Source organism: Gymnodraco acuticeps, unplaced genomic scaffold (assembly GCF_902827175.1).
Source record: "Gymnodraco acuticeps unplaced genomic scaffold, fGymAcu1.1, whole genome shotgun sequence".
Taxonomy (NCBI): Eukaryota; Metazoa; Chordata; class Actinopteri; order Perciformes; family Bathydraconidae; genus Gymnodraco; species Gymnodraco acuticeps.
The window spans coordinates 4,054,184-4,077,254 of record NW_022990042.1 but is presented as its reverse complement, the minus strand read 5'-3'; the positions used below and the strand labels follow the sequence as shown (position 1 = coordinate 4,077,254).

Sequence of the window (23,071 nt, the reverse complement as noted above, 5' to 3'; positions counted from 1 at the left end):
ATTCCTTACTGGAATCCTGTTTGAATATGAAACGAATCCAAACAATGGCTGGAAATCATCTTGATTAGTTTGTCATTTTTTTACAAACCCATTTCTTGCTTGTACAGAATTATGTTTGATCACCCATCCGAAGCTACCGTCCTTTTTGTAGCAACTAAAAGAATAGGCATCAGTCAACACAAATAAAATACTATAGCGAGAAACTACCGCCTTATTGGTTGTTGAAAATCCATGATCTGACTGAAGTGAATAATGTGCCTGCAGGCAGTGTGTGACAGATCGACACAAAGCGACTCAAACAGCACAGTAGGCAGATTCATATTGAAACATATCAGCTTGTCAGGAACCAATTTTTATTAATGTCATTAATAATGTGTCATCAGCATCATCAATGAAATGAGTTAGTCTGTTTAAAGCAGAATCAAGTGTGCATTCATTGCCCTTCTTTTCTTGATGAACACGTCAGTTCCACAAAGCGAGGAAGAAAAAAGGAAGAAGGGGTAAAGGTGGGGGACATAGTGGGGGGGGGACTGCAGTGAAGGAGGAAACGCAGGGAAAACAACGTCTGGCGGAGCAGGAATCTCCCCCTTCACTGGGATATGATTGGTTTTTCCCTTGTGCAACAATGACAACAAAAAGAAAATCAAAAAAACGGAAGAAAGTCAAAATGGTGCTCTAAAAACAAAGATGAGAGGAAGAGGGGGGATTGCTTGCTGGGATGTTGTTGTGTTGTTGTTGGTTGTTTTTGTTCCGTAAAGCCACGTTAGGATTTGATGCAGTCGTCGTCGTCAGAGGTCTGGCTGCTGCTACTGGTTTCGGACTCGGAGCCCTCCTCGACGTTCTCCTCCGCCACACTCCTCCAGGGGGTGAAGTGGAGGGTGACCCCCCGCGCCCTGGGGAGAGCCCCGTTCCTCTGCAGGCCGTTCCTCTTCAGCTGCTCGGAGGACACACACATTCAGACTCAATTGCAATCCAAAACCTGACACACTCCCTTACCCACTCTTACTCAGCCACATTAAGTGCCGCTCCAAATAATGGAGGACATAATATTCTCATTTTCAGGTTCATATTTGTATTCTGTGCCTCTACTGTGACATGTCTCCATGCTTTAATGTTCAAAAAGCTCTTTATTTTGCACACACTGCCTGTGCTGCAGCACCTCTTTCAAAAACCTATATAACACACTACAGGAGAGGGAAAATCACTAAAAGAATAATAGGGCCTCTTTAAAACCTTCCAACAGGGAGTCTGCATCAGTCCTGACTGAACCAGCTACCCTACCCAAGCCCCTAGGAAGTGTCGGGGCATTGAAGCACATTTTAGGCCAATCGGTCGTACTACAACTTCTGTGGCGGCATTTGTCCCAAAAAGAGTTCTTCCCATTGTCTTACATTGGAGTATTAAGAGTATTCTTTTATTTTAAGGTAAATGAACTACCCAGTTGGAACATTTGCTGAAAGCCAAATCTAGAGCCGAGAGAGGCTGTGATGCTGCCGTGTTGGAGCGGATTGGAGGCGGGGCTTGAGTAACAGTCAAGTGCGCATGCTCTATGCTGAAGATCACAGGAAGAATGAGGGAAGAGCGGGTATTTCTGTCCTCGAGAGTCAGTGCCCTATGCAACACACGGTGTACGAATGTCAGTGCAAATATTTACTATTAAACTGCACAAATTGACCTTTTTACACAGATGTAAACAAATTCACAGGTTACGATAAATTATACAAAATGTTTACATCACATATAAGTGTCTAATGTGTCCAATCTAGAACATGGTTAACTGCATATGATTGTAAAGTTTTGTGTCTGAAAAGCCAAGCGGTCCGTCATGGAGGGAGAGTGTGACGTGGCTGGCTGGAATTGGGCCTCTGGGTTGAAGTAGTGCAGTAGATCTTAAAGAACCTTGGGGTGCTCACCTGCTCAGTTTTAGTCTGGAACTCTCGCAGCTCGTCCTCCGTCAGAGGCTGGAAGTTGTCATCATTTTCTGGGTACTCCTGCCAGCCCATGGCCTTTAGCAACCTACAAATACAAATACAGCTTTTGCTCAATTGATGGTTGCTTTGAAGTGATGACGTTTTTTATATACATTTTGACTTTTCAAATCATTTCATTTCGAGTTTCTCAGAAAGTTGTATTTGTATATATGAAGTGTTAGTTTGTTAGGTGTATAATCTTAGAAATATGTAGCTACATATAAATGTTGAACAGACGGTTGGAGAACGGTGGCCATAATGTTTAAATATTTAGATTTTGGAATCAACTTGAGTTTTCTTTCACGAGTTGGTGAAGATACATTAGATACAGCCGAAAGGTCAAATGACATCAGATCGGCAACAATCACTAAATCATGTTCTTGTTATTAATTCTAGAGATGAGACTGCATGTGAAACAGGCGAAACACATAGCAAACACATAGCGCCCTCTCCTTTCTTAAAGAATATCGTTTTTGTTAGAATATTTTTCACTGCTATTCCATGTTTTATTTCACCATAATAGCCCATCTTAATGCGAGTGAGTGTCAGGCGGTCGTACCTGTGCTCTGCCTCCAGGGAGCTGGACAGGTGTTCGGTGTCCGAGTCGCTGAGCGAGTAGGACAGACCGTTCTCGTGGCACACCTCCTCGCGGTAGACTTTGGGCTCTGGGGTGCTGCTCTCACCCTGAGAACATTCACACAGCACCACAACACTATTCAATAAATAGCAACCCATTGGAGTGGAGCACACAACAGGACTTTGGAATTCTTGTGGATTATCATTTCGGCAATATTTAGCACTTTTCCAGAAAAAAGACAACTAAATATCACGCAACAACGGTCTTTGTGCAGACAGAAAAAATGTCTCTTTTGGGACATTACATACGAAAATTGAATTATATTTGTGAAGAATAATGGGGTTTCAGCTTTACAGGATATAATGCAACAGCTCTATGAAAACCTGCTCATTTGTCATTTCCGTAGCTACTGTGCTGTGTCATGGTTAAAGGAGAGGCTTCAGGTCAATAGGCTCAAATCCCACAGTACTAGATATTACTACAAAACTACACAGTTGATGTACAGTAAGGTCATTATTTATTATATACAAAAGGTTGCACTAAAAATACAAATAATCTCATTAAAATGTGCTGATGTACAGACATTGGGTAAGAGCCAGGTTCAAAATGCTTGTTTTACTTTGACATATTAGAGTGAGAAGTTTATATAAGGAGGGAATGTGGAGATGTCACTTTTTTTTGTTATATCTTTTGATGCATGCTTCTTAGGTAACATTAAGCTGTCTTTGGCTCTTTTCTGCTGTAACAATTCACATTTCCCCTCCGTGGGACTAATAAAGGTATTCTGATATCTCTTTGTATCATACAAAGAAATACTGCAAACAGCCAAGTAAATCTTTTTTAAGAATACATTTGATACAAATGAACAAAGCACTTGGAGACAATGGGCTTTAAAAATATGTATTGCTAAAATCCATACATTTTTCAGGACACGACTTGTGAACAGATGAAGTTAAATAAAATAATAATCACAGCATGAAACTTTTGGGGGGAGGAACTCTGCATATGTAAATAGACAAAGTAAGCACAAAGAAAGACATAAGAGCGTTGTGCAGCTTACCTCTCCTGAGGTTCCCGGGCTGCTGCTGGTCGTCCGCTCTCCGGTGCCCTCGTCCTTCAGAGCTCGCAGGAACTCGCTCTTACGGTCCGGACCGCGGCGCATCAGCTTCAGCCTTGACGGGGCGATGTCTATGGGAGGAGTCGTGCTGGAAGGGTGCTGCAGGGGCCGGGAACAAAAGAAAAGAGAGTTAATTCAAACCTATTTTGGGACACTAAATTATCATCTACGAAATCCACTTGGCCAGAACAGAAATGTTGGATGTGTTTTACAGTCAATAACCATAGAGAGCGACATGTTCCTGCACTGTGTGAGAGCCAGACACAGACGGACACAAGGACTTTCACACCATCGCAACGGCTCCCTCAACAAAAAGCAAAGGGATTTTACGATTGGATTTTGGAACATTCCACACGTTGTCATTTACACGTTTTGTTCGGCAGGATAATTTCCATATATGTGACCTGCTCTATCGAAATCAGTCGCATTGACCCGAAGACACATTTTGAGTTGTATACACTGTTGGAAAGAGGATATTCCTAGCTTTCTAATGATATCAGGATTGTTTTTGTACTTCAAATATTAAGCGAAATATGTCACATTATATAATGACTGTCACCGAGTCATCATTTTGAGAAAAAGGCCTTCAAAGTTTCCTCTTCTCTGGAATCCATCGATCTGATTGGTTATTAGCAAATGATCAAAATACTCCGGAGGGAAGATATTTTCGTTTGGATTACTGGTCTGGGGGAAGCTCGCGAGTGTGTGTGTGTGTGTATACGTGTGTGTGTGTATACGTGTGTGTGTGTGTTTGTGTAATTTTGCGTTTGTGTGTATTGTGTTTGTTTCCCGGGGAAAACCCTCACGAGAAACACCGGCTGTTGTTATGCCTGCTGTGACGTCAAGTTACTCCGTTCTCCGCTTGTAATTATGCCGAAACTTCAAAGTTGTATTTATCATCTGAATTTGCTGAAAGAAGTTTAATATTCTGAAAGCCAAGACTTTGTTTAATTAAATCAGATGAAAACAAACTGTAACGGACCCTGCGGTGTTATCCATGATTACTATACTCTTACATTCATAATGTCAGCCGGAGGGAGGGGGGGCAGCGCTGCGGAAGAGCAGATTACCTGTGATCGTCCCTTTACAAGTTTAAAGAATGTATTTATCGTGTGAGTTTGGAAATAAAAGTTTCATATTCTGAAAGCCAAGACTTTGTTTATTTAAAATCAAACAAAACACCCGAACTTCTGATTTCGATAGAGCGGGTCACATATTAACACCACTTTTGTAATTGTTAAAGTGTAAATGCTATTGTAATAAAGCTGATGTTAGGCTGTAAACAAACAACATCACGGTCGCATGGCTGCGCATCACATTGATTATTTAGTCACTTGATAGCAACCACTGGTTTTATTACATTACACGCCACTTGTTAGACGCTTTTATCCAAAGTGACTTACATACTCAGTACTGTGGGCAATCCCCACAGGAGCACTTTGGGGTGAAGTGTCTCAGGGACACAACGACATGCTGACTGCAGTGGGGTTTGAACCTGTGCTCCCCTGATCCCAACACCGAGGCTCTATCCACTGCGCCACACGCCACCCATGAAACACAGTAGGGACACAATTCTGACATTTACGAGTGGGGGTACTGACATATTTAAAATCGTAGAACCCAACGTGAAAATGTCTTTAGTTTGTGTTGACAACAGATCTTCGTCCAGGCGTCTGACCAATAACGCTACAGGAAGATGTTGACTTCAACCAGAGAGAGAAGTGACTAAATGCTAACTAAGTTCTGCACTCATACGGCACCACTATATAAACACAGTTTGAAAAGACAAGAAAAATGCCTTGAAAATCCCCCCCTCGCACTCTCTGGCCTAAAAGATATTTGTTTGTCTTTTCCCTCCTCACCTCTTTCGTGGGGTTGTGCTGTGGTGCGCTGAGGGGGGGGCTGGGTTTGGCTGCAGAGACGGGGCTGGTGAACACCGAGTCTCGGCCCGGCATGTGGAGGCCGGACTTAGTGATCTCTCTACCACCGGACTTCCACTGGTTGCTCTGGAAAAGAGGACAAAGAGTCAAAAGAGATAAAAGCACACTTTGCACACTATCATTTTTATATTTCTTAGTGGAAGGCTAATATAAAATGTATTATCACTTATGTTATGTATATTGTAAAGACACTGTTCAGATAGATACAGTATCTCTCTACCTGTTGATATTAATATACAGAATGTAACTATATTTTGACCTCGTTTGTAATAAGTTAACATGCTGCTGTAAAAAAAAGAAGCATATTCCAATTTGGGATCAATTAAGAATCTTATGTCATCTAAAATATTCGTACTTTAGTGGGGGCCACAGCAGGCTTGGGGACCAGGTTCTTGTAAATGCTGGAGCTGGCCATGGGGGTTTTGCTGCCGTTGATGGGCAGGATGCCGGCGGAGGTGAACCCCGCAGAGAAGGCGGTGCCGGGGTCCTCCTTGGAAAGCTTCTTGATAACCAGCATTTTGGACACCATCTGTTTGCCACTCGGGGGGTTTTCTGGAACACAAATTGGTGATCAAATGTTACCCAGCTGCAGTGGAACACTAAGGTTAGCCTTTTCAACCATCTCTTTTTTTATTTAAAAGTGCTCTATTATGCTTTTTGGAGTTTCCACTTTACTGTAGTGTGTTATATAGGTTTGTGTGCATGTAAATGGTCTGCAAAGGCTAAAACACACACAAATCTGAAAATGAGCATAATAGGGCCCCTTTAAGAGAATCGACGCAGTCTTACCCCACACTCCAGCATGGGGAGCCACCGCTCGCATCGGAGTCCCAGGCTTTCCAGTTGTTTCAGGGTTGAGGGAAGGCTTAAAAGACAAAACACCCGCATTAAATAAGGAAGCTATTAAACACAGAACTGATTCTCAGTGTGCCTGGACTAAGTCTAGATATGGATATTGATTAATCCTTTGGGAATATTGGATATCGAAAGTGTGTCTTTTCTGTTGTTGCTCAAGGCTGCATCACAGTAAAGTAAAATCATTTTCTTAACGTAACAGACTTTTCAATCTATTATTTGCTTTTACCCATTTATTTCTGTAAATCCACATTACTGACGATTTTGTGAAAGCATCACAAGTCAACACTACAACTGTTTTGTTGTATAGATAGGTTGCACCTGCTTTCTTTTAATAAAGTAAAGCATTTGACAGAAAGTGGAAAATAAATGCTATTCCTTTACACTAGGAGTTTATTTGTGCAGTAACCTTTTTGAGATTAGTTGACGTGAGAGAAAGTCCTGAAAATGTAAGTCATTTAAATTCTATAAACATTTAAAATGTGTTGATATGTGTTTATTGACTTTCTGTACCAACACTATGAGCAGGTTAAGAACATTACATTTGATGTGGGACTAGGCCTTTTTTTCTTTTTCTTGTGGTATTGAAAGAGTTACAGAGCCTTGTTTTCTTTTAAAAACAGTTTTAAAAAAGTTTAAAATTCTGGTATAGCGACAATTAGGGATGCTCCGATCGATCGGCCGCCGATCGATATCGGCCGATATTCACTCTCTGCCGATCGATCGGAGCTCTCTAAAAATGCCAATCACATGACGTAAAATTATGAAGTAAAATACATGACACTTTTCTCTGTGCGCGGCAAAACAAGCTCTCCAAAATGGCTTCACCGGTCTGGCAGTATTTTAAGGTGCCCGAAAATGACGGTAAAATAGCGGTATGCAACGTGTGTAGCAGAAATCCTGCAGCTCCGCCCGCTGTGACGGGCCGGTGAGCGGAGCAACACACTAAGAGACCTAACACACTTGGCTATTTTATCTACCTCTGGAACAAGCTAAACTAGTTATAAATATGTTTATTCTTCACTGTCGGGTCACTCATTACTGGATCAGTGAGCTGCATGAGATCCTGGAGAGAGAGGGAGAGAGAGGAAAAGAGAGCGCTTCCGCTCATTTCTCCCGTGTTATTATCCAAAGTTAATGTAAACTTGAATAATGTACTTCATTTGAATGTAATAATTATGTTGGTTGTTGTTTGTGGAAGCGCCAGTGAATGAGCATTAACTGAGTTTTAAACATCACTTTAAATGGAAGATCCCCATAGGCCCCGCCCACTCGATCGGATCGGCCGATACTGATTCCTGCGATCGGCCCCAAAATTGGCGATCGGAGCATCTCTAGCGACAACCTTAGCAATGTTAGTTTTCAATAATCTAAGCATGTTGTTGCTAACCGGATTAAGCCTCATGGGTCGAGAAGAGGAAACTGTTGTGATACAAAATAGTGTTGAAATGTACGTTTTCACAAGGTAAATATGGGGAGAAAATGGAAAGTGAAAATGTTTCTGACATAAGTTTTTACTACCCAGTGTCAACAACAAACACCCTGAGAGTACAACTATATTAATGGAACCCTCTTTTTATTAAATGTCAAGTAGCTTTGCCACTGAGTATTTGATATTTCAACAGAGCTTGGTCATGTAAGAGCTACGTTTAGGTCAGTGAACGCAGTGATCCACTCACAAAGTCCTCTTCCACGAACTTCAGCTTGTCGTCCTTGCCGTCTTTGCGTTCCTCGTTGGGGAACTTGTCCTGGTACGAGGGGCCCTTGCGGGGATGAAAGTTGCCGTTGCGCTGCCGGTGCGCCCCCTGCCTGTCCCTGTCCACTCCTACCCGTTTGGGGTGGCGCCCCTGGTGGTGGTGGCCGTCCTGGGCTCCCCGCGGCGCTCCGTGCCAGTTGGGTGTTTCTTTCCAACAGGAGCCCCCCGCCAGCCCGCCATGCCCCCCTTTGGCCACCCCCGAGTCCACCGAGTCATGCCTCAGAAGCAGAGAAGGCTGCTGCCACCCGTCACCTTCAGAGAGAACAAATATACGTAAGAATGATGCCAATACGGGGCAAACAAACATCACAATAAACTTTTTACAAAACACACCAGCAGTTAGAGTCTTAAGTTCATTCATAGTGAGCCAACCATTCATTTAGCCTGTACAGAGAGGATGCTGGGTAACCCTGAAGTGACGAAGTAGGGCTGTGCGATTATGGCAAAAATCATAATCACGATTATTTCTGGTCAATATTGATATCACGATTATTCAACACAATTATTCATTGACTTTGAAAACATCCATTTATTGAACTTTAAAACAAGTTAAAATAATAATTTGAACAGTATGTTTTTAACAGTTGATTACCCTGAACTTTAAGTATAATTCAACTGAAAAAACAATAAAAAAAGAAAATTATACATTTATATCTACATTTAAATAAATAATATCAAAATAATAAATACCAATAAAGAAGATAAACAAATATTTTGGAGCACACTTCCACAACCTACTAAACATATATAAATATGATAACTAATGTCACTCACAACCTGTAATGTTTAATTATACTGCTACACGCAGTACTCTTATTTTGGTAACCCCGGAGCATGGAGGACCGGAGAATAGAGAAACGGTAACTAAAGCTTCCCTTGTAACGTGTTTATATGGATTTATTAAACAGAGCTGCAAGTCACAACACAACCTGGCCGAGAGGGCTTTTAGGGAGGGGTGAAAGCGTGCGCTTTCACCCGCAGGATGTATAACGCAAGACAAATTGAGAGCATCATTGGGAAAGGGAATGCAGCAAAATATTAGTTTTTTTTCGATTACGTTGTTTTCATAATCGTTGCAAGCCAAAATAAAATAATCGAGATTAAAATACGATTAATTGCACAGCCCTACGAGGGAGGAGAGCTGGGACCAGATTTATGGAGAAAATGAGATATAAGCATATAGTAAGACCACTGGCTAATAATAATGGACAAGCTAACGTAGTCAGCCAGGAGTGAGACAGATTAACTGGAGTGTAGTTTAATGTGCTTTACGGAAACATGGATATATCTGACAGCATCCTTTCCATTGATGGCTTCAGGACTGTTTCATGGATCGCACCAAGAACTTCACCATGTCTTCATCGTGTGCCCCTGCCTTGTTCCTGTGCCTCAGATGTTGCATTTAAAGATGCATTTTTGTTTCAATATATGTTTATATAAATATGAAACATTTGTATTGTAATATGGTGCAACAAAACCTTATTTCCCCATGAGATTATTAAAGTATTTGGATAGATTGAATAAACCACCAAACGAGACATTTTCATTTTTTTCGCCTGAGTGGCACTGTACACCAAAATCAAGGTGAGACACATTATCTGCCCTTCTGTTTCAAAAGCTGAGGGGAAGCCAAATGTGAAAGCAAAGATAAAAGGCGAGTGGGGGACAATGGTGAAACAGACACCACATGGGACAACTGGAGAACCTGTCAAACAGGAAACATAAACTTGTGTTTATTTTTGCTTTTGCATCTCCGTGGGACAACTGACCATCACCGCTAAGCTAAATGCCCGATACGCCATAGCCCCGCCTCTCCCACCTCTCCTGCTCACCCCCGTCATTGCTGATGTGTTTCGCCAACAACAACAGTGTTCCGAGTGTTTCGAGCCAGGTCCCGGTATCTCGCAGGACAGTGCACCCAGCAGGAGCCTCCAGCAGACCCCCCCGCACTGCAGAGTTTCCGTTAGCCGGTAATTTCCGGACTATGACCGGTAGAACCGGCAAATCTAAATCTCTCCGGTCAAAATGCTTATTGTTTAGGTGTCCTTTGACACGCAGGCAGTCATATCATTAGTTAGAACTAGCTAGATTTGATCGATATGGACATAAACGCGAGTGAAGTCTAATCGTACAGGAGAGAGATATCAGCTGCTGCTGATGGAGACACGCAGCTCTGCATGATCACCTGCAGCTCCGCCCGCTGTGATGGAGCGGTGAGCGGAGCAAAACACACACTTCCAAGTTAGATCATCACCCTTAGCTATTTTAATGACCTTTTACTACCTAAACTAGTTATAAATATGTTTATTTTTACTGTCGGGTCACTCATTACTGGATCAGCCAGCTGCTTGAGACGGATACTGACGGGCTGTCAGGAGAGGGGGAGGAAAAGAGAGACTCCGTGTATTATTCTTATACTATTATATAGAGTTGTTATTCATTTGTTTTAAAGCTCAATAAATAACAAAGAAGACCTCTGACCGGCACTTTTCTAATTTTGTCCGGAAGATTTAAATTGGAACGGACATGCTGACAGGCGGTAAAAAAATTCTACCGGAAACTCTGCTGCGCGGTTCCCTTGGAAGAGGCGGAGAGGTGGGTGTTTTCCATCTGCTGGTGGACTACCGGGGAGATTGAACGCTTGGGTAGGGTTGGGAATTTGAAAGCAAATGTATATTCGAATATTCGACCCCCATTTGGGCATAAGATGAGGTTTGAGTCTGCGTGATCTGCGTGTAGGGAGGGGCAGCAGCCATATCATTGGCTAGAACTAGCTAGATCTGATGGATTTGGACATGAACGCGAGTGAAGTATAACCGGACGCGAGAGAGAGAGATCAGCACCTGCAGCTCTGCCCGCTGTGAGGGGCCGGTGAGCGGAGCAAAACACAGCTTTAGACGTCATCTATTTAGCTATGGCACTGTTGTATACATTGAATTATTCAATTTGATATGTAATCAACTTAGGCATCCCTCCCCAAAAAATAAAAAATAAAAAAAAATAATAATTAATAACTCATATTCGAATACCTGAATAATTTCGAATATTCGATTGATCGTTCCCATCCCTACTCGGGAGCCAGGCTCAGAGTTAGTGGCAGTGGGTGCGGTGCACCTGCCTTTTACAGCAGGAGCACACACTCGCCTCGGGGAGGGAGAAAAAGAGAAACAGAGGCCACCGAAACAGCCAGAGCCCTCCCTCAAACCCACCTCTCACCCCCGCGTCAAATCTACAGCTCCTCTACCACAACCATCAGCAACAAGTGGACATGGAGAACTACATGTTACTAAATCCACCGCGGAGAATAAACAGAAGGGCAACCAGGCAACCATGCTCGGGGTCTTCTTCGCTGCTTTTGGTGTATTTTGTGGCGGAAGTACAGCGCCACTTACAGGCCCGGCATATGTACTACAGCGTCTCTAGCGGGTCGAGGGGTCTCGTGTGAAAGGACACGTTTATTGAGCCGATTGCGTGTGGACGGAAGACTTTTTTGATATCGAATTCTGATCGTTTTTGTTTCTGTGTAAACGGAGCCTTAGAACCTTCCTACATTCACCAGTGGGGTATTTACATCACAAAACATGAGAATTGTTTAAGCCAGTGTTAACCACAGCCCTTAATTCAGGCCACTAAACAAAAACTAATTCAAAAACACATTGACTTTGAGACAAGGGGAATCAGAACTGGTACATTTCTAACTCATTAAAACACCACCATCATGTCCTACAGGGAGATCAATATGTCCTCTTTAAGTGGAGTTAGCAGCTCTCCATCGTCTTCAACTCCACACAGTTTAAAGTTCAGCAGAATTATTTTACTAGAACTAACTAATGACATTTTGGTAACATAACTAGCATTATGTCTGTCCTGAAAGCTCCAAAAAAAGTTTTTAACTTTAGTGTCTGTCTTTATAATCAGCAACCGAAGAAGCTGGTTCTGGTGGTTCTGTTTTAAGTCATATGTAACATCTTTGATTCGCAGTATGTTTTTATTTTACAATAATAACACCTGGTTGGAAATGTCTTGCAACGTTATCAGAGTTTCGACAGATCCACCTCTGAGATGCAATTCATCTTAGCCTCATGTATTATGATACTTAATTTAGTAGACATTGTTTATTGATTAAGTATTCAGTATGCGGTCTGTTAGCTTGCTCACAAGTTTAGAACGTTCATTAATTACAGGACATGGTCAGCAGCAGACTTTAAAAGAGAGTGGTGCAGGATTGAGTCCTAAAACCTGGAATTGACTTAGCGTTGTACTACCTTTTTTACCCTCTTCTTGAAGTTACAGTTTATTTGTTCATATTATTGGTTAGACTCCTGAACGAAGGTCTGTGGTTCACACAAGTTTAAGAGATTATAACCTGTCGTTCCACGGCATAGAATATGTCAGTAAATAGCCCACTGGTGATTGTCTGAAGCTTCAACGTGTCATAACGGAGCGTCCACACAGCGGCGTGCGTTGACGCTTGGAGGTGGGCGTATCTGAAGCTTGGGGATTTTTTGCGAGCAACGCGACCAACAACCAATCCCATGAATCGCCCGCCCCCGACATACAAAGCAATAGCAATGTTAAAACGAAGTAAACTGGATATAAAATCCCCAAACAGGCGAAAACCTACCAGATTCATCCACTGTCTCTGCCTCCTCCCTCCATGCCTCGCTCCTCCGGTTTGTATCCCGGTAGATGAACAGAGACTGATCATACAGCACCGGGTGATTCACTACCGCTACAATGAATTTTCCCTCCATTTTTTTGAATATGAGGAAATGACCTGCGTAGTCTCTCCCAGCATACACGCGGTTTGATTGGCTAGCGCTTGTACTGGCAGATTTGCATAAACGGGATTTCATTGGCTGACGCCTCCGTCGAGGCGTCAAAAGTTGAACATTGCTCAACTTTTGACGCCAGCAACGCCAGCAACGCTCCACGTCGCTTCCCAAAATGCAGTTCGGCTAAAAGTGACGTCACCCCATTCAAAGTGAATGGGCAGAAGCGTTGGAAGCTTCAACGCACGCCGCTGTGTGGACGGGCCGTAATAACTGCAGCTCCTAACAAGTGGCTAAATGAGACTACTTAAAAAAGTAATCACTCCGACATGAGTCCCCTTTTAGCTAAGCTGTGGTGATGAACAGACATGCAACTTTCATTTAGCTTGTTAAAGCCTAACATTAGCTTTTTATTTCTGGTAATAGAATTTACGCTTCAGAAATCACAAAGTGGTGTCAATATGTGAAGATTATCCTGCTGAACAAAACGTGTTGAGTGTCAGGAGCGTGAGCGCCACAGAGCTTTCTTTCTGTAATATACCAGAATCCAATGGAAAAGTCTCCTTGCTTTTTGTCGAAGGAGCCCCGACGATGCTAACTTCCTGGTCTACAAAAAAACATCACTGCACCAGTCTATAGGTTACCCATAACAAGACTTCCAAGAACGCCTATGATTGCTTTTATCCAGCACCTCACTGTAAGAAGATTCACTACACTCACAGTTTCATTCATATTTTCACCGTCTCTGCCATGTGCTGACAGTAACATCGTTAACAACAAGAGCGGAGGTAAACTGTTGTGAAGGTTACCTGCTGGAGCGCGCAGGGAGCCGTTGTTGAAGAAGCCATCGGAGGAGTTGTGGCGGCGGCGGCTCACAGAGGTTCTGCCGTCTCTGTGGTGGTGGGGCTCGCCTTGTTTCTCAAGGTTGGCAGCAGGGGACTGGAGGAGGACAGACAAGGGGACGGGTCAGTCAAAGGGAGATGCTGGACAATGAATTATGTGTCAATGTAAACTGAGGACAAAAAATTGCCAAAATAGATAAAGCAGCTACCCCTAGCCCATTTTCCATGACATCATTTTTTTAAATCTTTGTGATCTTGTGAAGAAACTTATAAATCATCCCCATAGTTTGTCTTACTCCCTCAGACAACTTCAATAACTCAAAGTGAAACCAATGCAGGGATCTATTCTTAGAGATCCCAAAAGCAGACATCATAGGAACTGAGAAGAATCTGGGAATGCTTTATCTGGAGGATTGTGGCAGAGATCAGAAAGCCTCTGCGTTTCATAAAATCGACTCCATCTGAATCATATCCTCGCCATGAGCTGAGGTTCAAAGATACGACTTCTCTTCAGCCTATGCCTGCAAGAGTCACCTCAGGGAAATAACCCCCCCCGCAGATTTACAGCGTTATGATGTGCAATCAAACCATGAGAATAAACTGCGGCTCCGACCCTGACAGGTGAGTGCAGACTAATCCCTGAAGACAGATGACATTGAGGTGAAGTCATGTGTCAATGACTGTGCACTTGTTTCACTGTCTTGACTCTTGATTTCACAGACAGGCCACTAAGCTGGGCTTCTTCCTGACTCACAGAATACACTGAGCTCTGCACAGGAGAAACACATTTAAGGTCTTAAAAAAGGACAATCAGAGCATTCAACACTTTCATTTAAAAATACCCTATTTTTGGGGGGGGGGGGGGTTAACCCTTTCCTTTAGAGTTTTGTATGTAAATGGTCTACAAAAGGCCAAAATCCCTGTATTCCCTCCAGAGGGAATTTCTCTCCCACCCCTCCCTCCCTCCATCTGCCTGAAATGCCATTGGACTCCTTTGTTTACTTCTGTAACATAGTGACATCACTATGTAACACTCCCATTTCTATTTGCTAGCACTCCAACACAATGTATGCGATAGGCGCATAGGCGATGGACTAAGCAGTTCACCAATCAAAACAAAGTCGGCCAGCTAACCAATCAGAACAGACTGGGCTCTGGTTTCAGACAGAGGGTGAAAAGAGGTGCTGCAGCACGGGCAGTATGAGAAAAATAAAGACCTTTTTGAACATTAAAGGTCACATGTCATGCTTTTCCGGTTATCACCCGTCCCCTTGTGTGTTATGAAGGTGTTTCTGCATGTAAACGGTCTGCAGAGTCACAAACCCTCAAAGTACACCCTGTAGCGAGTAAAACTCTAACACAGAAAATACTTGTCTGCTGCCCCAGAACGCCTCGTTGGACATTTCTCTTTTTCCATTTTTTTCCTTCCTGGTCACAGTGACGTAACAACGACCCAAATGGACCCATTTGTCCAAATGGACAAATCCACGGACTTGCTCACACACACTCAATCTTTTCTCAGCTGCAGCTCCGCGGATTTCTCAGCCTGAGACGGCAGGGCACGGGTGTGTGCTCGGGCTGGTTTCGGGCTGGGTTTTGCTGTGTCTCGCCGACCCCACGCAGCAACTAGGAAACCACACCAGTAAGCCAGCTCACACTGTCTGCTCCTCGCAGCAGCGAGCCCCCCAACGTCCTGCCAACACGGCACCCAGACCCCACGCAGCATTCTCATCTGTTTGTCATTACTGTTGTCATTTTCTGGTTGCTAACAAACGCCATTGTAACACATAATCACTGATGTTCCGCTGTAACGGTGGTAGACTCATCAGAACAGAGTGGGCGAGCTGACCAATCAGAGCACAGTGGGCTCACAGGGAGGGGGGGGGGGGGCAGGAGCTCCAACAAGCCGTGTAGGACAGAGAGTGAATACACATACTATACAGAGATGCTGTATGAGAAACCAATGTGAGTTTGGAACATTGAACAATGTAAATCTATTCTAGTAGACCTCAACAATGGAACTATGATCAGTAGAAATAGCCATGACATGGGAGCTTTAAAGCATGGACACATGTCAAAGTAGAGGCACAAAATACAAATATGAACCTGAACATTTGCATAATAGGGCCCCTTTAAATATGAAAGTTTAATTTTTCCTTTTGTCTGCACAGTTCCTTTGCTTTTGTAATGCTTAGAATTTCCCTGCCGAGTGAAAACAAAATATTTCTGGCTCTGATGTTATTAAAATAGTTTATTTTCCTTCCTACTTTAAAATGAAAGCACACAATATCTCAGTGACCCTCAGCTGAACCGTGTGCTGGCTGACATGTTGCCAACAGCACACACTTTCACTCAGGTACACATTTAGAGCAGTGACAATTATATCGTCAAGCTCTGTCTATCTCAATTACCATGTGCTTCTGTATTCAACCGGCAAATACAAACAGTATAAACACACACACACACCTTGGCAGGCTGGGGCGTGGAGAAGTTAAGCCAGGCAGGGACAAAGTCATGCTGCGCCATTTAGGTCCAGTGTTTCCGGTCAGTGGATCGAGGCATCAAACCTCATGGCCAGGATCTGATACAAAAAGGGAATAGACAGTAGGAATGACATCTTTAGGAATTCAGTTCCATGACATTTCTTTCAAGGAGTTTTGTCTACCGATAGATATTTAGACATTCACTGCATAAAGGGTCTCTCAAGTGCCAGAAAGAGTTCTATTCTTAGCAGAAAACAACAAAGCTCGACTTGATGCAGCTGTGAAGGAGGTTGACAGCTTGGATGGTAGATATCTTGTGCACCATAATACAAGTGTGTCATAAATGTATTTAGCTCATTTAGAATAGCTGTGGTGATAAGCAGCTATGTGACCACTTTAGTTTATAGCCTAGCATTTGCTTTTTACTTCTGCCCAATGCATTTCAACTTCAAATTGTAAAATCGGTGGAGATTATTCTGTTGTATAAAATGTGTAAGTAGCATGTTTGCCACAGATCATTCAATTGTGGTTAATTGTGCTGCCCTCCTTTAACACATTATGCATACTTTGTAGAAAATGAACACCTGCTAGTGACACAATGTTGACAAATGGCCAAGTCACAGCAATTCATGTATCGCTATAGAGTACCCGGTGCATGTTTTGCAGCGTGAAATCAGACTGCATCATTACCCCAGAGTCTGGCTCTGAAGTCCTCTGCCTCCTCTCTCGGTCCGGCTTGGCTCGGTTCCTCAGGCCCGTTGGCGCTGATCACAGAGTGTGTGCACTGACGGACGGGGAGCGGCACACCGACGACCCCCTCTCCACCTCCCACAGGAAAGCACAGCCCCTTTCCCCAGAGGCAGATCCCTTCTTCCAGGGTGAAACACTGGGAGATGGGTCAAAAGGTTGCAGGAATGATCTGGAATGGCGATCCAGAGAACTGGCCAAGCAGGAAGTCAGATTGTTAAGCAGAAGCGATTCTCCTTCTTGAACCAGATTCCCCTAACAGCTCCTATGCGGGTCACGTCTCCGATGAATTTCCGAGTGCTACCGTTTCCAGTTCAGGTATTTCTTTCCCAGGCAGATTGAATTCTTCACAAACTCATTTGAGCCACTGTTTCTTATTGTCAGGAGTAACCCTGATAGGACTTTATGCTGAATGGCAAAAATGAAACAAATTCTTATGGGAAGCAGTCTGTGAAAGTTGTCTGCCCTGGAACATGGACAGCAGTTTGTGTAGCAGTTCCACTTTGACACCAGACGAGGGGAGACAGACAGCTGCCACACTGCGTGCCAGTATGTTTTGTCCTCGACTCGCCTTTTACCGAATCATTTTAAGATCTACCGAAACGCACGCAGAAAAGAAAAAAGGAGTTCAGAGACAGTCTTTTACTGGCGATAGAGGTCACTGAAAACCATTGCTCACCTCATTAAACGGCTGAAAAAGACTGTCTGAGTTTGAAGAAAATAATGCTCAAAAGGGTTCAAAGTCACATGACAATGAAGGAAGTAAAACCCTATGTTACATCGCCGTCATGGTCAGTGTTGGTTAGTGAAATATAGATGCTGCAGGATGATTCATTATAATGCCGTTTTTATCTGTATACGTTTTAATTTCACATTTGTAAGATCCCCATTTAATTATCTGCCGTTTTCTGATTGAAGCAGATATAGGGTTTAGCTCTGATTTCATAGGTATGCAAGCTCAAAAGCGAAACAGCAAATCTTCCAAAGAAAAGGGTTCTGCGTGTCATACGATGCTCAAAAGTCCTTCATTGACAAATAGAAATAGTCAGAACAGAAATCCACGACAGCCTATTCAACGTCCTCTTCTGAGTTGAAAAATAGAATACGTCCAAAATGTGTCATGAGGGTATTTCCCTTCCTTTCTTCAATGATGTTTTCTCCCACACGTGAAGTTTCTGCGATGCAGTTTTCTGTTGTTCTTGCTCAGGGTTTACGGTATCAGCACAGGAACACACTGGACCTGAATAAAAGAAAAACAGACTTCATTCAGAAAAGCAGGTTCAACAAATATAAACGTATTAACACTAAGGTGTTAGTTTCTTTAGTACACATAGCTTCTCAAATTCACCAGTCCGGCAACAAAAATAATCCTTCCTTTACGAAAATTAAATCTCCAGTTTTGTTCAAACTTTTTTTTGTATTAATACAAATACTGCAAATATTTCTCTATATTTTAATGTTATAACAATTTCTTTTTATAAATATAGTTTTTTATAATGGTTTAGTTTGTTAGTTTTAACTATTTATCTTCATTAAATATGTTTATGTAAGCGTCATATACACTAAGACAAATTCCTCATATGTGTAAACCTACTTGGCACTAAACCTGATTTAGAAGAGTCTTGATTCGGCTATAAGATTTCTTTGAAGGCTTGCATTACTGAGTTTATCATGTTTAGGTCACCCTTTTTGACATAAAACAAAAAAAAACATGATCAACACCTAAGAAAACACCACCACAATGCAACAGCTAGCAAAATAGCCATCTAATGAAACCTCTCTGTAACATGTTTAAGGCAGGGCTGTTATAATAAACTTGCTTCACATAATACGGTATTTGGCTTAAAGCAATATCTTCTTTGACTGAAAACAGCTATGTGGGATGTGAGTAAAATGCTCCTTTTTTTAAACCCAAAATAGCTTCCAGTTCAAGAGATGCCTTCAAAGCTCACTTGAAATACATTTTTGAGTGGTATAAGAAAAAAAATCATGACTCAGTGATCTCATGCTGAAAGCTGGCTCTTTTAAAAAAAAAAATGTGTCAGCTTTGGTAAATGAAATATTTATAACAGTGTAAAAATAACTCAAAACACTTTCTTCCTCGGTACTTGTCCCAGACTGCTGCGCATCTAAACCGTGCACAGTGCAATGCTGGAGGAAAGGTCTAAAACCTCAACAGCGATTGTTCACCCCTACACCTTGACCAACCATGCAATAAAATACAGTTCACACCAAATCCATCCCTGTATGCCAGCACACACTCAGAGACACCGTTAACGTATTCCCACTGAACTATTACGTAACAGCTAAACATCAACGAGTTTGCCACGGACACGGGCTTCAAAGAGCAACACAAACATCTAACGTTACTTCACTGTGAACAACACTCACGTAAATGACGGCAACACAATGCACGGATTTTAACATTATTATTCACTGTGAAACCCCCACATGTCCACAAACACTGCAGCATGCAACACACAGTAACGTTACATGCACGCTTCACCCAGCTAACGAACGCTAGCCGAGCAATGTTATGTATTAAAGTGCATTGAAATACGGTAAGAAGCAATGCAGCCGTGGTGTGAGCTTAATAACCAAAGTCAATCGCCAACTAACAACGTTATCAGATCTATGTCAGCTCTGCTGTTAGCTAACTCCGCTTAGTTAACTCAGGTTAACGTTAGCGTAGCACTTGTTAGCTCATAGCTGGCGTTAGTCAGCCTGTTAAGTGACGTTAGCCACTGATAACTGTGAGGTAGTTGACTTTACTTAAGACAGTTAGAGGGCTAAGCAAAGCACAAACGTATCCAGTATGCTAACTGCAACTAAAACTGTCTATTTAGGCAGCTGTCACGTACATATAATAGAGGTAAACAGACCTGGCTTCGTTGGAACAACACAGTTTCAAAATGGCTTCCTTAGCAGCGGCAGCACACATTCATCAGCCTGCTAAGTGCTACCGAGCTAACTTGCAGTATTTCGTGACGTGTACCTTCTCCGAAGCAACATAGTCTCCAATACAGAATGTTCAAGGATATCAATAGTCTGAATACATTAACGAGATTGCACTTTTTTACAACTATGCACTTCTTTACTGATACGCTATTGACGTTTGTTTGGGTTTTCTTACCACTCGCTGCCACTGAGGGATTCGAACAGCCTCAATGATGCTACGTTCAAGATCTGCTGTGATTATGCAACCTAAAGAAGTCCCTTAGTATTTTTAAAGTCGAACAGGCTCAATAGTCTCTGAAAATACGTTTCTTTTGAAATAACATACATGGCTGAACCTGGAATTCTGCAGTGATATACAATATATATATATATTTAAAGTACTCCAAGGACACTATGTCGGTAGCACGTAAAGTGGGATATTGCTATCCTGAATATAACTTAATACCTCCCCCGCCACTGACAGCCAAACCAGTCGATAACAGAACAGTCTCATTCAGTTTGAGAATATAAGAAGACAGGCATTTAATCGAGCAAGGATACAATGGCAGCATGCAAACGACCTTTAAGCTTTAAGCTCGTCAACGTTAACTTTGTGACCACTAACTCTGTGTAATTGTGCGTGTAGTGGCCATTGGATGACAAAACAATTAAAGGGTAACGTATACGTCACTTCTGTGTTTTATTGATTGTTACAGTATGAAAGCTCTGTATTGCATCAGGGTGTATGCTAACTGTTAATAGCACAACGTTGGTATAGGGTGGTTATATCATACAATTCCATTGTGCATGTCTTATGGGGATTATGTCATTACTAATTAATAACGTTTATTTTACAGATTCAAAATGATTACTACATCTGGAAGACGTTTAATTTCTGGGGTAAGAAATCCACTCTTGACAATGCACATGCACTAATAAAAACATGTTTTTTATGCACTTTGATGCTTATCATGTTCTCAGGTTTCAGTATGGAGGTGTCTTCAGCAGATAACCAGAGCCCCACACTACACAACAACATCTCAGCTGTTTCCTTCTCAAGCCTCCTCAGTGTTGATGTCATCCAGACTCACTCCCACCAACAGTTTGTTGAGCATCAGCTGGCATGCCTCACGTCTGTGCCACGGTGATTCAAGAGCCACCTCAGGGAGAGTCGACAGGAAAGACGGCTTCAGTTTGAGGGCCCTCAGCCAGGCTCCTAAACCAGCCCTCTACATCGGTGTCTCTGGGCTTATCCCTTTCCTGTCTGCCCCTCTCCTGATGGCTGCCACACAGACCTTCTACCCGGAAGTGGCGTATGCTCAGATGGTCTACGGAGCCTCCATAGTGTCCTTCCTCGGAGGCGCCCGCTGGGGGTTTGCCATCCCAGCCGGTAGTCCTGCTAAGCCTGACTGGATGAACTTGGGCAACAGTGTGGTTCCTGCACTCCTGGCCTGGATGGCGCTGCTCTGCAGGGACAATATAGCAGAGGGAGCTCTGGTGGTTATTATGGGATTGGGCCTGTCTCTGCACTATGACCTGACCCTGCTGCCGGGCTACCCCTCCTGGTTTAAAGCCATGCGGACTATACTCACTCTGATCGCCACTTTCTCACTGGTGGCTACCCTGACAATTAAGAAATTCTGTCCTGAGAAGAAACTTAAAGAGAGTAAGAAATGACTCAAAAGGGACAGTGTGTACTTTTGAAACCACATGGACTCAATAAAACATTCAAATTATGCACAGCTGTGAAGACATGTGCATAATTATGTAACTAAGTAATAGTTTTTTCACTTTTAGGACGAATGTGAGTGAAATATCATTTAGAAAACAAATAAGTTACCAAGCGTAAAACAAGAAAGACTTTGAAAGAAAACATTTGTAGAATCACATTGTTTGTGAAAAGTTATTATTAGCCGAATAGCCGTGCGTACTCTGATCACTCGGGCTGCTTCTTTCTCACTGGTGGCTAGCCTGAAAATGAGGAAATGCTGCACTGAGAAAAAGCGTTCAGAACTGAATTTACAAGGACAGTTTTTACTCTGAGTCACATGTACTCAATAATAAGTCTGGTGTGATTTGTTCATACTGTACAATACATCATCCCTGAACAGTAACTCTGTAACATATTAAATAGTTATAATATCTTTTGGGACAAACGTGACATGTATAAAAGTGTTATATCTTACAAAGAAATGAATAAAAACAGTTGCAAAAGGGGCTCTAAAATATCCAAATGTTGAACAACAAATGTAACATTAATCAGAATCATATTCCTTGCTGTCAAAAGTACAAGGAGAATAACATACAGATACAAGCAGCCGAAATAGGTTTCCTCCGGAGGGGGGCTGGCATCTCCCTTAGGGATAAGGTGAGAGGATTCGGAGTCGAGCAGTTGCTCCTTTATGTAGAAAGAAGACAGTTGAGGTGGTTCGGGCACCTGGTAAGGATGCCACCTAACTGCTTTCCTAGGGAGGTGTTTCAGGCACATCCAGCTTGGAGGAGGGAATCAGAATACCTTTATTAGTCCCACAGAGGGGACATTTGCATCGTTACAGCAGGAAAGAGCCACAGAAAGCTTAATGTTACATATGTTAAAAAAAAGTACTAAGTTATGATATAATAAAAAATATAATAAAAAAAAAAAAAAAAAAATTCAAAATACAAATCCTGTAACAGTTCTTAGAATGTAGCAGCCAGGTATATATTACACAGTTATTAATGGCATATGTATATAATAATGTATATATTGCACATATAGCACATATTGCACATAGTTTGATGGTATTTAACTGCAGCAAGTTACACAATTTACAAAATGCAAAAAACACACCTTGTAACCGTTCTAAGGATTTAGCAGCCAGGTATAAATTACACAGTTATTAACGGCATATATATAATATATATATATATAATATATATATATATATATATATATATATATATATATATATATATTGCACATATAGCACATATTGCACATAGTTGATTGGTATTTAGCAGCAAGGGGTGATATAGTCTGTGTTGTGGTTTGTGTAGGGGAGGGGGGGTCTACTAGGGGCTGTGCTGGTTGTACAG

At 42.3% G+C, this 23,071-nt stretch overlaps 2 protein-coding genes across 4 annotated transcripts; one reads left to right on the top strand and one right to left on the bottom strand.

Moving 5' to 3' along the window:
• Window positions 1–315: 315 nt before the first annotated feature.
• gpbp1l1 (GC-rich promoter binding protein 1-like 1) lies at window positions 316–20,470 on the bottom strand. 3 transcript variants are annotated; one of them, XM_034215380.1, is made up of 12 exons: window positions 20,193–20,470; window positions 17,003–18,299; window positions 16,296–16,410; window positions 13,797–13,926; window positions 8,139–8,467; window positions 6,394–6,469; window positions 5,960–6,156; window positions 5,527–5,670; window positions 3,608–3,763; window positions 2,530–2,654; window positions 1,914–2,016; window positions 316–934 (listed from the first exon to the last, which is right to left on the bottom strand). In XM_034215380.1, the coding sequence occupies exons 3-12, from the start codon at window positions 16,353–16,355 to the stop codon at window positions 764–766; spliced, it is 1,491 nt and encodes a 496-aa protein (XP_034071271.1). In that variant the 5' UTR covers window positions 16,356–16,410; window positions 17,003–18,299; window positions 20,193–20,470; the 3' UTR covers window positions 316–763. The 3 variants fall into 3 exon arrangements, with proteins under 3 accessions (XP_034071271.1, XP_034071269.1, XP_034071270.1); XM_034215378.1 differs by having other exon boundaries at window positions 19,942–20,436; XM_034215379.1 differs by having other exon boundaries at window positions 20,055–20,436.
• On the top strand, window positions 20,457–22,230 carry LOC117545551 (transmembrane protein 69-like). The gene is made up of 3 exons (XM_034215381.1): window positions 20,457–20,671; window positions 20,854–20,896; window positions 20,978–22,230. The coding sequence occupies exons 2-3, from the start codon at window positions 20,861–20,863 to the stop codon at window positions 21,671–21,673; spliced, it is 732 nt and encodes a 243-aa protein (XP_034071272.1). The 5' UTR covers window positions 20,457–20,671; window positions 20,854–20,860; the 3' UTR covers window positions 21,674–22,230.
• The last annotated feature ends 841 nt before the right edge of the window (window positions 22,231–23,071 follow it).